Below are 15,636 nucleotides of genomic sequence, written 5' to 3'. Positions count from 1 at the left end.
ATCAGCAAAGTGATCCAGTGATCCTCTACTCTCAGCTAATTTCTCCAACTGTTTTTAATCAGCCACCTCCGTAGATTAAAACAATGTGTATCCCTTTCAGTGCCTCTTTTAATGTCCTCCCTTACATTCCTCCATTAGGCTCTCTCTCATGTGTATTTTCCCTCCCCTCTCCAGCTCCCTTCCACACCGAGTTCGTGTTCAGGATATAGCTGAACACAGTGTTCCCCTCAAGCCTCATGTTTGTCTTCTTAGTTTGGTATTCACCCTCAGAATGAAAGTTATGCAGAACAACATTATTATTCCCCCCTTTTTCATCTGTTTCTCACATCATTGTTGGTTGAAGCCCATAAATTGGAGAGAGACATGGAGCGCGGTGTTGGGAGCTGTTCCTACAAACAAGGTAGACAGCTGAGGGAGAAATAAGAGGCCCTTGTCGATACTTACGAAACGTTATGGCTGAGGGTCGTGAAATACATGCAGAGCCTCGCTTACAATCAGCAGAATGGCACAGCGGACCACGATGCATCATTCATTAAAGTGACTGCATGTGCATGTATGTCCAATCCAAAACACTCACAATCCATAAGCTCTTGTTACAAAATCAAATCCACATATAAGCTCTAACCTCCCTGTGCTGGTACAATACAGGCTCATATCAGGCTTGAACATGAAATGTCAAGCTTGATGGATGTCAGTGCTGGTCACATGGGCCACACTCTCATTATTTGACATGTTCGTAAAAATAGCTGCGCTGCTGGGACAGTGTAGAGGACAGTAATCCCCTGATCTCGCTCTGCACTAGGCCACGGCCGCATCTTGTCCATGCCATGCCGTCCAGATGGCGGTTAGGGATATCCGTCCCATCTGCCAACCCAGAGAAGCACAGAGGCCAAGAAGATTACTGCCTCGCTGAGACACTGATCTACTAGCATAGCTCCATTCCTCCACTGAGTATGGACTGAATAAGTACAAGAAAGAGAGACGGACGGACAGACAGACAGAGAGCTTGCAATGACCCAGTGAAACATTATGTCTGTGAAACGGTGTGCACTCTACAGGCTCTGGCACACAGATGGAAAGAGAGAAGGGTTTCGACAGTGTTGAGCACAGACTTGCAGTGCATTGCAGTCTGGCCGGTGATCCCAGAGTGTGAATTTTTAAAGCTGGGGGTGGCTGATCAGGAAGGGAAGTGAAGGCAGTCTGTGTCTGTGTGTTACAGAGTGGGGCTAAGAGGATTAGCTAAACGCCTCTGCCTAGCCTGGATACCCAGAGCTGTGGAAATCCCACTGCAACCACAACCCCCACCCCTGGCCAACCCACCACTAACTAGAGTCACCTCACTCTCCCAGCCTGTATCTCATACCCTGATGGACCATTAGCCCTGAACTACTGGCTCTCTGACCTCCATCTAATTCTACCATGTCCAAAAATGGGAAAAAATGAAGTCAACCTTCCACTAAAAACACATGCCATCCAGCCTAGCAACAACAAAACACCAAACACAGAGCCCGCTATTCTCCAGATAGGTCCGGTCCTCTAAAATACATCACAGAACTATTTAATATGAATGACAAAAATGGTCACGACAACACACCAGCAAGGCATTTAGCTGACCTCAGACTAAGTCCCAGGAAAAGATGGGTGTTTTAAAAGGCTAAAATTCTCCAAATACATAGATCTAATATAGACTTTGTAGTTAGTTAGTCAGGTACACTTTCATTGAACCCAGATGCGAGAGACAGACGTGCCTTTAGACATAGGTCCATCAGCACAGCTACAGCGCTGTCAGACATATTGCCAAAACGGGTGGCAGCCGACTCCTACAGCAGCTTCATAAAACACAGACGGTGACGCCATGGCCGTGGCCATAAACTCTAAAAATCGACAACACGGGCACGAGGAAGCCTGAACGTGAATACGCAGACACAGAGAGAAAGCTGTAGGAGGTGGAAATGGGGGTGTGATCTCAAATATAAAGCAGCTATTATGGGGTATGTATGAAAAGCTGCCCTCCCAGTAAATGACAACAAAACAAGTCAGGACAGGAAATTTATAAAATCCTCTTTCATTTACCATCCTGTCTCCCTGGATCAATCAAGGAGCACTGAATGAGGGGAAATGGTGCTTTCCTTGGCAGGGAAACACAGTGCAGAGTCTGGAGAGTGTGTGTGAGAGTTAAAGGGGTGACGGGGCGAGTGTGTCAAAGGTAGATTAAAGGAAGCAGAAGAAGAATGCAATGAAACCTCCAGCTGTGCCAGCAGCTGCAGCTTGTCCCCGAACACGAGAGGGGAATCGGAGAGACAGCAATGACGACCAACAGTTCATAGCCGAGGGCCTGCCTCCTGTGGTGCAATCAGCCCTATATGGCGGTGCAGACGTTGAGATAAACATGACCGCTGCAGGCAGACAGACCCACACACACACACACGAAGGGGGAAAAACAGCCACAGAAACAGAGACTTTCGAAATGGCGAGAAAGTAATCTCTATTGATCTACCACCGTTTCCTGAACAGTCTGGAGTTAGTCCGTGTAAAAGCAAGAGGAAAGAGTGGAACATCTGGATGCCAATATATTTTAGGATAATAACTTTTACCATTGCTGCTGCCAGAAAGGCAAATTTGCCTAAACTGTGTTCATGGAGCTTGCAGCCTGGGGTTCAAAGGTTATCCCAATCCACTATGAGCCAGCTCCAGTAAATATCGACATTCATCCTGGCAAATTAATTGCTGGGGTTCAGAGCATGCAAAGACCAACACAGCTCCTACAGGAGAAGTGGGATTGAAATGTTGCACTGGTTAAAAGCACATACAAACTGCACACTTACTTTTAGATTCATTGGAATAATTGTTGGAATACAAAAAAAGCAACTATAAGAGCAAACATGTTTTGCTTGTCCTGATGGATTCAATTTGCGTCGATTAATATGGGCTGAAGATTGAAAACGTCACTCCACAAGCAAAATAATACACAGAAACCCTCTGTACGCTTGGCCCATTTTATAATGTCGATAGTAAATAATGTCCAGTTAGACGTTTATAATCATTTAATCTACTGTTATTTTCAATATCAAATGCAAATCACAAACTCTCAGAGCCCAAAGTTGTGACTTTAAATTGCTTTATTTGTATGACCAACAGTCAAATAAGACTAAGAGTGTACAGCCACGGTAGCGACTGTGAGACTGTACTTGGGTATGCTAACACTAGCATAGCAAGCTGAAGCGAATCACATTAGTTTTGCGGGATAAAATAAAGTATTGGTAAAGTCCGGGTATCACCAAAGTTTTTAGGATTAATTGTTGGAGCACCGTGGATATCGGTGCAAAACCTCATGGCAATCCATCAAATAGCTGTTGAGATATTTCAGTCTGGACCAAAGTGGAGTTTGACTGACCAACAAACCGACACTGCCTTCATCAAATGTTCAATATTTTGATATGCTAAAGATATCGTGTCTTAATTTTCTGCCCATCAATTCATCAGCACCAGTCTAAACCATGTTTCCTTAGTTCCTCTTCACTTGTTACAAAGTGTCTCATCATCCCACAGTGTTCCCTGCTGCATCACTCATACAGTCTGTGGCCTGAGAAGGATGACATTAATCCTAAAGTTAATGTCCCTGGGAGAGGAGAGCAGAAAAGCACAAGACACACTTAAGAGGGATTTTATGCATCTATAGCTGTAAAACTCAATCTGCCCCTCTCTCTAATCTCTCTCTGCTCCATCCATCATTCTGCTGTTTTACCTTCTTTTACAGTAGACACACTTTTCTTTTGAAGTCCTGCCCTGCCATGGTCTATACCTCTGTTTTATGGAAGCAGGCTGTCAGCTGCTAGCGGGTTGACCCTACTCTACCTTGCTTCATCTTGCACTCACATCAGGAATCATTTAAGGTTGATGTAGTATCGCCATGGTTATAAACTCTACTGTTACTGGACAGGCTACAGGAGTAAAACTGGTGAGAATGTGTGAACACTGTTGAAGAAATTCCCTCTTTAGTCACTTCAGCACTAAGTGGTCAGTAGGGGGCTGTGCGAGTGCAAACTGTTTAAAAGCACGTTGGCATGTGACCTTTGAGGTCAGGTGGCCGGCTACCAGCTGTCACTCTTTTAAATATCTGTGTGTATGTTAGGAGCCTTTGCATGCTTGTCCGGGTTTGTAGGCTTTTTTTTGACCTACATAATGCTCTCGATGATCAACTCCAAAGAAATCTGTGTTAATCAGCTGCCTCTGTGGCCAGCCAGTCTGCCGCCACTAGCAGAGTGACAAAGCAGATCAGCAGACCTCATTAAGACCGAAGAAACAATAAGCTCAGATAGGGCTGCACGATATGACCTAAACTCAAAATCCCGATTAATTGCACATTTTACCTCGATAACGATAATTAATCACGTTGTTCTAAATCATCTTTTCTGAAGCTAAAATGTTTCCAGACGACGGACACAGCGGGTTTTTTTTTTTTTTGGGCACAAGTTGCTCAGTTGACTCGGACTCGCTGTTTGAGTTATCCTCCATTATGCTTTTCATGCGGCTGACTGGTCCAGGAAAAGTCACATGACTACACGCGGTAGAATGTTTTTAAAGGAGAAAGTAGGCCTATCAAGAGGAATAAATTATCTAAATTATCGTCATGGTCCTTGGGGTCTTGTTCGCGAGTGAGGGGACAATGGAGCGGGAGATTGGTCGGAGAATCGGCACAGCAGGTGCGGTATTACATTCAATTTATCGCACCGTTGTGACGAAAAGAGAGCTGAGCCAGAAGGCAAAGCTCTCAATCTACCGGTCAGTTTTTGTTCCTACCCTCACCTATGGTCATGAAGGCTGGGTCATGACCGAAAGAACAAGATCCAGGGTACAAGCGGCCGAAATGGGTTTCCTCAGGAGGGTAGCTGGCGTCTCCCTTAGAGATAGGGTGAGAAGCTCAGTTATCCGTGAGGAGCTCGGAGTAGAGCCGCTGCTCCTTTGCGTCGAAAGGAGCCAGTTGAGGTGGTTCGGGCATCTGGTAAGGATGCCCCCTGGGCGCCTCCCTAGGGAGGTGTTCCAGGCACGTCCAGCTGGGAGGAGGCCTCGGGGGAGACCCAGGACTAGGTGGAGGGATTATATCTCTAACCTGGCCTGGGAACGCCTCGGGATCCCCCAGTCGGAGCTGGTTAATGTGGCCCGGGAAAGGGAAGTTTGGGTTCCCCTGCTGGTGCTGCTACCCCCGCGACCCGACCCCAGATAAGCGGATGAAGATAGATGGATGGATCGTCATGGGAAAAATACGTCGATAACAGCTTCAGAATTTCGATGTCGATACATTTTCGATTAATCGTCCAGCCCTAAACTCAGATTTTCACTTCTCTGAGCTGCCTACACCTCAGACCTGCCCCCACTTTGGCCATCTCAGTGGCAGAATTGCGTCTTGGGGGGCTACACTGCCTGTCCACTACTAGTTTTCTTAGAATATAATTGTGCAGCAAATTTGCTAGTAGGCGTACGTGTATGTGTCATTCGGTGGATGTTGCAACCCCTAGCTCCACACAAAGTGGAAGTGCAGATGTATTCCTAAGAATGTTGAACTGCACAACACAAAACATTGCAGTAGTGTAGCCCAATCATAATGCAGAGTTACACTAGCGAGTGGAAATTGTGAAACAGCATGACACAAATAATCACTGTGCAACACTCAATGAAGACAACAAATCAAATTGTTCAAAAAAGGTGGTTAATGTTATTTTGTCTGCGTTTCTTCCACCACTTCTTTCAGAGTCTTAACATCAAAAAATGACGATACTAATACCCATGAAGTGATACTGATACCAATGAAGCACTTTATTTGATATTTTTTTTTCCTTCACGTAAATCAAAGCATTCAGTTGTGTAAAATACACTTTTAAAACATATTGGTGTGAAATTCATTTGGATGGGAAAATGAATTATTTTTTTTTTATTATATAACTGTACAACAAAGTATTGTTTGGGCTCGTCTTTCACCACACCACAGTCTGTATGGGTTGTAGCTGCTACAGTAGTGGGCCAATCACAGGTCGCATTAAATCGACTTGCGGTGATTGGCTGCAAGAAAAAACATACAAATAGTCTTTTTTTTTTCTAGATCCGTGTTAAAAAATGATCGAATGCAGGCATCGTTTGACAGGAGACGTTTGAGTACTACTTAGTACTGTGTTATTTTAGTCGATACACGAACAGTGTGAGAGCTTGTATTAGTAAACCCTCCCCCCCCCCTTACCTCGAGAGTTGGTAGCCATGTCCGCCACCTTCTGAAAGGCATCTAAAAAGGCCACCGCTGCCAGAATCGTGGTCCTGTAAAGATATTGGCACCATGACTAAATAAAGATTCTGTAAATATTGCACAATAATTTCCTCCAGGTTTTACCATTCATTGGAACCACTTCTCACCTGAGTTGAGAGTGCAGTTTTGTGGCCTTGGCACTGAAGTCTTCCCACACAGGGTAAGAGCTCTGATAAGAAAAGGGAAAAGAAATGAGTCAAACAAATACCTCACCAAGGACATGAAAGTGCACAGGCATACCTTCTCAAACACACACACTGTATGCATACATATTTGAGAGGAGAATGTTCTCTTCAACATGATAGAATCTGTATTTTCTCTTTAATTTACACTGAATGTACAGAGTTGAAAATAAGGTTCCACTCAAGGGAGCTTGGCATCTTACCCCAGGGTTAGAAACTGTTTGGTGTAAATGCTCTGTGCTCTGTCCTTGATCAGCCTAGACGCCCTCTTCCCTTGTTCTTTGCTATGGGCTGTTATGCGTGTTCATGTGTTTAGATGTCTTTCTAACATGCATGATCTGAATAAGCTCTCATATCGTGACTGTTTATGTGCACCGGGCAGGTAGTATGGCTGGTCTTTGAAATTTCTGGATTAGATTTCCCCCAGGATCATCATATGCAGCCTTGAGCTGTAATAGCAGAAACCAAACATAAAACACATTCAAGGCTAGATCCCATCAGAGCAAGAGCTTGAGCCCAGGAGAACGGAGAGGAAGGACATAACCCCCATGTCCCCCTTTTGATGGAGAGCAGCCAAAAGAGGCTGCACGTCCTGACTATATATAGTCAGACAGTTTGCAATCTGGAAACAGTCTTGCTCTTCATCACTCCTGGTTTAACATACATTCTGGAAATGACAGCGTTCAACTCCCAGCTTCTCTCTGCCTAAAGATTTAGGAGCCATCATCGCTAACAAAAATGTTTGCCATGATCCTCCCGGCCTCGCTGCCTGCACTTGACTCCAACAGGTGTCTAATTAGCTTGTGTGGCCTGTGACTCCCAGGAGGGGGAGGGATGCGCTGCCAAGACAGCTGAGGGAGGAGGGTGAAGTAACGGGCAAAGAGGGCTACATGCAGAGCAGCAGGGGAGGGTGGGACACGCATTTCTCTCTCTTCATCTACACCAAGCCACTCCCTGGGAGGCCAAGGGAGACAAACAAGAGGGAGGGAAGGAGGAAAGGAAGGAGAGACAGGCTCTTCCTCCCATGCCTCGTCATTCACTGGAGGGTGAGGTCAGAACTGTCATGCTCGGGGGTGGTTCGCTCAACATTTTTAAAAGGTGGTTGCTTTCCCCCACAAAGAGGCTTAAAGTCGCATCCCATTCACATCCATTGCTGACCTAATTTTTGATTTCTGATGTAATAAAGCTGAATCACTGTATTCCTTTTCACCCTGCCTCCTTTTCTATCACCTCCTACTCTTTTATTTCCTTTTCTGTAGCTTTGTCAGACAGTTACATAACCAACAGGTGCTGCCTATAGCAACACATTTTGTCTGTACAGTCTATAAAGAGGCTTTTTTTGTTCTCCAAGTGCACTGTATGGGTAGCATGTAGGTAATTGTACACTATACTGTAACACTGTTCCCAATCAGCGAGATCAGTACAGAAAAGCTGTGCTGCTGCGTTGCTCCTGGGGGGGGGTGAAGCTAGTCTGATAGGCTGGCGTGGCCCAGCCAGGCGGCAGGAATGAGGTCAGATGTCTGTCTCAGACAGTGGACATGGACACTGTGCTGACTAAGGGCTTCAGCCTCATTCATCTGCGCTGCTTATCAATACACAGACTGCCTCTTTCTAAGAGCCCCTGTCTCTCTCCGGCCCTGGCATGAGCACGACAAAAGGGAAATATATGAAACCAAACCAGCGCTGCCAATAGCCAAGAGCTGTTTTCATTGGAGCCTGACAAATGAGGGCCCATAAATAGTCCATCTGAAGGCACCACGGCCCCGTGAGCTAGCGATCAATAAGAAATCGGTTAGGTGGAAAGTGCTGCCTGATGCTCGACTTATTCGCTCTTATTGACACTTTGTAGCATGAGCGTCCTCCACAATGGGAAGACTGGGAGCTGCCACCAGGCCTGACGAACACGTTCACACTTTCCATCTGTTATCTGAACAACAACAGACCACCCTGGTTCAACTTCATTGACTTGACCCTCCCCCAACACACACACACACACACGTAATACATAATGGGAGACATCCAGTTCCTGCTCAAGAAATCATCATCATTTTATATACAAATAACATGCAACGTGAGTCAGTTCATTTACTAAGGCCTGGACCCAATGTGTATTGAACTAAATATTGATAAAGTAGGCTAGGGATTTCCTGACACAAGGAAACCAAACATCAGGAAGCACAATCAATAACCTCTCGAGCCCGTTTCTGTCCGGGAGGTTGAGGTGATGGAGCAGGTTATTTTGTTTCAGAGCATCCTTCTGAGCCTGACATTTAATCTAATAAACCTTGGAGGCTGGGATGAAGGAGGAACAGTTGTTTTGGGGGTCAAATGGCACCCTAGGACATTTGTATTGAGTTATAGCTGCACAACATTGAAATTATCTCTCAATTTTGATAGCTCTTTCCCCTTCTTTTGCCTGAGTTTTGCTATTCAAAAAATGATTACCTGATTTAACCATTTGATTCTAGCCATGATGAGGTTAGGTTTTGACCCCTGAACTAAACACATATATAAAAGCCACCACCAATTCTAGTTTTTTTTTTAACAAAATAAAACATTTAGTTCCACACACACACACACACACACACTTCAGCCAGTTTGTCATGGCTCAAGTATTATTGAATATAACCCGTGCCTGGCGGACCTGCTGCACATTATGCAAATAACACAAAGGGAAACATGTTTCATCTCTCAATTTGTCCTGCAGCGGTGTTTCCAGTGGGGGAAGGACTCGGTATAAGAGACAAAGGCAGTAAAAAATATGCGTCTGATCAGCCACCGTGCAACCACAAAGGTCAGATATGATCCCTGTCTACTTTAATGTGTGTGTTACCTTCATGTCGTTCACAATGGCCTGGAATAATCCACCCAGCGCTCCACACTCCTTCTCCACCGACTCCATGGTGTCAAAAAAATAAATTAAAAAAAGCTCGTAGAAAGACAACGAATCAGAATAATTCTCCGCGTTCAAACATCAGACATGGGGATCTTTGTTTTGTTCATCTGCCCTTCGTTGTCCTCTCCTACAGCAACGTAGCCAGCAGCGGAGAGGATGCGAAGCCGCAGAAGCCCACAGACAGCAGCCTGCGGAGCGCACGGACAAAAAGAAATGTGCTGCTCGAAGGCACCGGGAACTGCCGCTCGCTCGCCCCGCCGCCGCTACTCGCCACACGGACACACAGGAGCGGGGAATGCGCTTTGTCCTGGTGAACTACTGCCGGGAAACGTGGACGGGGCACGCACTGTGGCTCCTCATGATCGCAGCGTTAACACAACTGTGGTGAAGAGGGCAAGGAGGAGGAGGCACTGGGCACCATGGGAGACGGGATCGGTCGCAGGTCTCGGGGACGCGCTCTGTTGTTAGTAGCGGAGCAGATGTCTCTGAGCTGGAGTCTCCCGTAATACGATCCATGGGAATGGGAAGGGGGCTGGTCAAGTTTTTTTCCCCTTCACTATACGCTTGCATATAGGCTAGTGGGTGAGGAGGAGGGGTCAAGGAGAAACACCCCCTCCTTTCCTCCCTCCTCTCCTCCTTCCACCCCCATGCAAACAAAAGTGAAGCCCTAGCTGTCTTCCCATTGAACAATTGATTAAGATGCAAAGGAGGATTTACTCTGTTTCTTATGTGTATTCGTCTGTTAATGCTCATTTGTAGTAGGGAGTGGGCCAGTTGTTTTCAGGAAACGGTAACATGGGCCATGATCACCTCACCTTGCATCAGTTAATCTCCTGAATAAACACGACAAAAGATAATGTTAATTCAACACTATATCCTGTGACTTAAATGAATATTAAACATTTGGGGGAACTGCTTATTTGCTTTATCTTGCCCAGAGTTGGATAAGAGGATTGATGCCACTTATATGGGCTAGCCTAAGGCTATAGCAATGATGCTATATGCATAGTTTAGCACAAATACTGAAAACAGGGGGAAACAGCTAGCCTGGCTCTGTCAGAAGGTAAGAAAATTCCCTTACAAGCACCTCAAAAGTTTACAAATGAAAATCTTTTTCACTCAACCTATGGCTTTACAAAAACCAAAGTGCTATTTGCTACCTTTTGTAGCTAGCTATGTTATTACTGTTAGGTTGCCAGGAATTGCACCTGGCCAATAATCTGGTTAACACCCCTTCAAACTACAATTTGTCATTTTTATACTTCAGTTTTTGTATGGAGTAAACTAAATACTATAAAATGTGTTAATTAGTGAGCTTTAGACACACTGAGATAGTCACTTTAGTGTCTATGCTAAAATAAGCTTAAGCTAATCACCTAACTGTAGGCGACAATGCAAATTAGCATTTCCCAGAAATGTCGAACTATTCGGTTAAAATCAGATCATTTGGGGGAAATAAGATTTGAAATAATTAAAGCAGCCAACAAGCCAGTTTAACTTGTTACTGTAGACTACAACAGCAGTAGATTTATAGTAGGTTAATTAGAGGTTTGGCAGTCTACCACAACCCATCACATACAGCAGGGAGAGTTGGAGGCCACCAGAGTTTTATGTATTTAAACCACATCATCACTTGTCTGTTATGGAGTGGCTACGAGGGACTGGGGTCACCCTACAGCATTCCTGATACACATCCTGACAGTTTATAACCCTGCACATCTGCCAGCCACACACACCTTCCTCTCTCATCTGTCTGCTTTTCTTTTTCCACGGGAGTGTGGGGTGCCGAATGTAAAAGTTCGGTTACAATTTTTTAGCTGATACATTTTCAACATTTAGCTCACTTTCCTCACATTTAGCGCATTTTACTCACATTTGAGACAGAAATTATATATATATATATATATATATATATATATATATATATATATATATATATAAAAAAATGTTAAATGTTAAATCTAAATGTTATATCTAAATCTAAATGTTAAATCTAAATCTAAATGTTAAATATATATCTAAATGTTAAATGTTGAATCTAAATGTTATATCTAAATCTAAATGTTAAATTTATATCTAAATGTTAAATCTAAATGTTATATCTAAAGCTAAATGTTACATTTATATCTAAATGTTAAATCTAAATATTATATCTAAATCTAAATCTTAAATATATATATATATATATATATTATATCTAAATCTAAATCTTAAATATATATATATATATATCTAAATCTAAATCTTAAATATATATCTAAATGTTAAATGTTAAATCTAAATGTTATATCTAAATGTGTCGCCAAGTGTAAAGCTAAATATTTAGAAAATATTCAAATCCCCAAGGAAACCACGCCCACTGCAGTGGCTTCAAATAGCGCTGCACCGCAATTTTCAGTCAACACCTTTGGGTACAGTAAATACTGACTACAGTGGAGCTGTTCGACTAATGTTACTGGATTAAAACACATTTCGGTCAGTATTTTGTATTATTGACTTATATCACAGAAATGTCTTAATATTTATGTGTACTATAATGCCGTTGTTTTGTTTGACTCATATCTCCTTGTGTGTTTAACGTTAGTTTGACTCATCCTTCACAAGCAATCTAGCTCACACACTGCAGCCGACATGTCATCTGAACAGGCCTGGCAGCACTGTAACTAGCTAAGTTAGCTAGGTCTCGCAATGCGAGACTGAACAGCAGTAGGCTTGTCACACTATAGCCACATGTAAGTAGTTTTCAATACTTTGGTTACATTACCGTATTTTATTAACCTGAATTATGTTGCTATATTAGCTTGCGAAGGAGCTATCCGTTGCTAATGCTAATTTATCTCAAAAAGCAGAAACGTTAGCTAACTACTGCCAAGATATGATTTCACTATAGACCAGAGCAGTGTTGTAAGACTCGTCAAGTGTTGTCATGTGTTTACACTGTCTTACAATGAAACCATATCTTGGCAGTAACATTAGTTAGCTACTGCTTTTTGACATAAATTAGCTAGCTAACGTTAGCATTAGCAACGGATAGCTACTTTGCAAGCCAATAAAATACAGCCTTGGCAAACAGAATTAAGGTTAATAAAACACGATAACTAGCTATGTAACCAGTATTACAAACTTCTTACAAGTGGCTGGATTGTGACATTTTAGTTGTGTTCGGATAAATATGTTGGATGCATAGCTGGACTTTATCCATGCTGGGCTAATGTTAGATTGCTTGGGAAGGATGACGCTAGTCACACACGGAGATATGTAATTCAAACAACGGTATTGTGATTAACACAACTGTTAAGGCATGTCTGTAATAGTGTGGTAGTGGTTTCCTTGGGGATTTGAATATTTTCTAAATATTTAGCTTTACACTTGGCGACACATTTAGATATAACATTTAGATATATATTTAAGATTTAGATTTAGATATAATATTTAGATTTAACATTTAACATTTATATATAAATTTAACATTTAGATTTAGATTTAACATTTAGATATAAATTTAACATTTAGATTTAGATATAACATTTCGATTTAACATTTAACATTTATATATATAGTTAACATTTAGATTTAGATTTAACATTTAGATTTAGATATAACATTTATATATATATATATATATATATATATATATATATATATATATATATATATATATATATATGTGAGGAAAATGCGCTAAATGTTGAAAATTTATCAGCTAAAAAATTGTAACCGAACTTTTACATTCGGCACCCCATACGGGAGAGCATACAACCCCACCAGGCAGACCTCTTTGTGAAACATGGTCCAGTTCAGCCGAAAAACTGCAGCCCACGTCAGCAGACAGACCAACCCTGGAGAGGAAAATCTAGTCTTTGCCATAATTCCGAGAGATTATTTTTTACCAATCATGCCTCAATTTTACCACATCATTTCCTCTTCTTTCACTCCCTTTGGGTCATGTCAGTAGAGTTAGCTTACAAAGCAATTACATGATCAGTGTTGTACGTACCATGTAATAATATCCTTTATACTTCTCATACAGAAGAAAAACATGACTTCTACTGTGGGTATTTATAAAGCAACCAGATACCAGCATGCTGTCCTGAGAGCAGGACTCATAAACAAGAGCAGAGTCATAAACTACTGTCGGAAAAAGAAAAACACAAAGAATACAAAATCATACTTTTTTTGTTACGTTGCGGTGACTAGGTTAGGAACTGTGTCTGGTTTGGTATTTTACCCTCCTGCCCACGTGGACAGACATGATGTAGATGCTCTTACCACAGCACTCACTGGCATCTCTTAGAAAACAGCTATAAAACTTTATATAATATCCCCAACACAGATGCTGACATTTCTCACCACCACTATCAACCCCCCCTTGAAAAAAAACAAAATTCTGTTCTCTGCCATGCATGTGCGTTTGTAAGAGTTTCCTTAATTCAGCAAGGGTGGCTTTTAGTAAGGAAAAAATGTGACGGTTTCTGTTTCGCCGAGCTCTCCCAGTAAAGCGTTTACAACTGAAAGCAATCATCAGCCCTAAACACATCAAGCTGGGGAGACTCATAAGATTTTGAAGGCTTATATAACCGACTTTAAGGGCTTTGACTTCTGGGTACATTTTCATTCACCATTGTGCGATAATGCCTACTCATTTTTCAGCCTGCGTTTCACCTCATTTATATAAGAGAGTGGAGGAAAACTATTTATCATTTCATTAGCAGAGGCAACACAATAGAAGCAATCTGGCATTTACTCAGCTTGTAGATAAGTAATTGAAATCTGGATAACGGTAGTTGTTATATTGTAACACTCACTTATATAAGGTTACGAGGTGGGAACTCTAAAGCAAACGCCTGTTTTCTTTTCTAATCTTGCTTCTGTTCACTTCCTGGTTCCTCATTTCAGGTTCCCTCTAACCTTGACCCAGCCACAGAGGCAGCTCTCCTCGATACAAAAAAAAAAGGAAAACACACAGGCTTTGTGATATACTGTGACCTTTCAACTCAGAGTCAGGTCCTACCTATGATTCAGCTGGGGCTCTTGTCTTGCCTGGTTTATCGCCCGTAGTGAAGGATAACATTCGGGAAGCTGTGACCCCCCCGGATGAAGTCACTGCTGCGGTCACCCCTGAGGTCTTATGTCCACTTGACCGTAAAATCTATCAGAATTTATCATCTGAAGTCCAGTCCGCTCACACTGCTGAATGTAATAGTCAGCTTACGGTGAGCTCACCTGCAGGGAATCATAAGGACACATGTATGAACATCGGCTTCTGGTTATTCTTACGATAAGATCAGATCAACTTTAAAGTAAAAGAAGAAAGTGATCGTACAGACGGACAGCAGAGAAGTGGATTACACAACATGGTTGAGAAATTCCTATGGGTGTTTTGAAACTGTTTGTTTTCTTTCCACTATGAAAGCTCATCTCACCATTGGAATCCATTTTAACAGAATTAATTCAAGCTGCTGTTTTCCGTCTGAGAGAAAAACATTTAACAGCTACCTTTCAAGCCTACAGGGGGTGAGCGTTTGATACTCAAAAGGCAGATTTTAGGTTAAGCATTCACAGCCTTACTGTTACTGTGTTGTTACTCTCTAAAACCTCCAAACAGTGACCTCTGACTGTCAGGCTGCCGACATCAAGATGAGTTTTCATTTAATCTATATTTTATTGTACAGTTAATATTTCCAAAAAACAACAGGCTAGCATTAAAGCAGTAAAGGGTAGTGCTCTCTGGAAGATTAAAATGGTATTTATTATAAAGTATCAGGTCTCTATTAGGGAAACTAGACGTTGTTTTAAGGGGGGGTTAGTGCATTACTAATACATTCATTTGCATAGTTTTTTTGTTATGCTACATTTATCATGGAAAGCACAATAACCAATTTTATCATAGTTTATGCAGATAATGTCAATGTCTCTCTCTCTCTCTCTCTCTATATATATATATATATATATATATATATATGATATATATATATATATATATATATCTATCTTTGATTGAAGACCGTCTGACTTCATAGTGCCCCCCAAACCCACACCATTGTGTATACTGTAGTATTCTCACCATTCATATATAAAATATTTAAAAAAACACCATAACTTAACATAACGTACATTTTTCAATGTGTCTTTCCCACCTTTCAGGAATCCATTGTTTTAAGTAGTTGCCCGCCAAGTCTGAAAATCAACTTTTAGAAATATAGATCATGTTATCTTATCACATTTTGTCATCTAAATATTTTGAGTTGTTATTGTGTGGCAAT

General features: G+C 42.0%; 1 protein-coding gene across 3 annotated transcripts in view; it reads right to left on the bottom strand.

Annotated features, from left to right (window-relative positions):
* Positions 1-14,428, bottom strand: part of mtss1la (MTSS I-BAR domain containing 2a) — a 32,011-nt gene extending 17,583 nt beyond the window's left edge. For 2 of the 3 annotated variants that reach the window (XM_078257610.1, XM_078257611.1), the window contains exons 1-3: positions 9,311-9,917; positions 6,403-6,464; positions 6,233-6,306 (exon numbers count right to left, since the gene is read on the bottom strand). In XM_078257610.1, coding sequence (XP_078113736.1) covers positions 6,233-6,306; positions 6,403-6,464; positions 9,311-9,379 — 205 coding nt within the window. In that variant the 5' untranslated portion in view covers positions 9,380-9,917. Of the gene's footprint in view, positions 1-6,232; positions 6,307-6,402; positions 6,465-9,310; positions 9,918-14,384 lie in introns of those variants that run through there. The other variant, XM_078257612.1, reaches the window with a different exon arrangement.
* Positions 14,429-15,636: the final 1,208 nt, after the last annotated feature.

The sequence above is a fragment of the Sander vitreus genome, chromosome 8 (assembly GCF_031162955.1).
Source record: "Sander vitreus isolate 19-12246 chromosome 8, sanVit1, whole genome shotgun sequence".
Lineage (NCBI taxonomy): Eukaryota > Metazoa > Chordata > Actinopteri > Perciformes > Percidae > Sander > Sander vitreus.
Note: the sequence above shows the minus strand (reverse complement) of the source record. Positions and strands in the feature narration are given on the sequence as shown.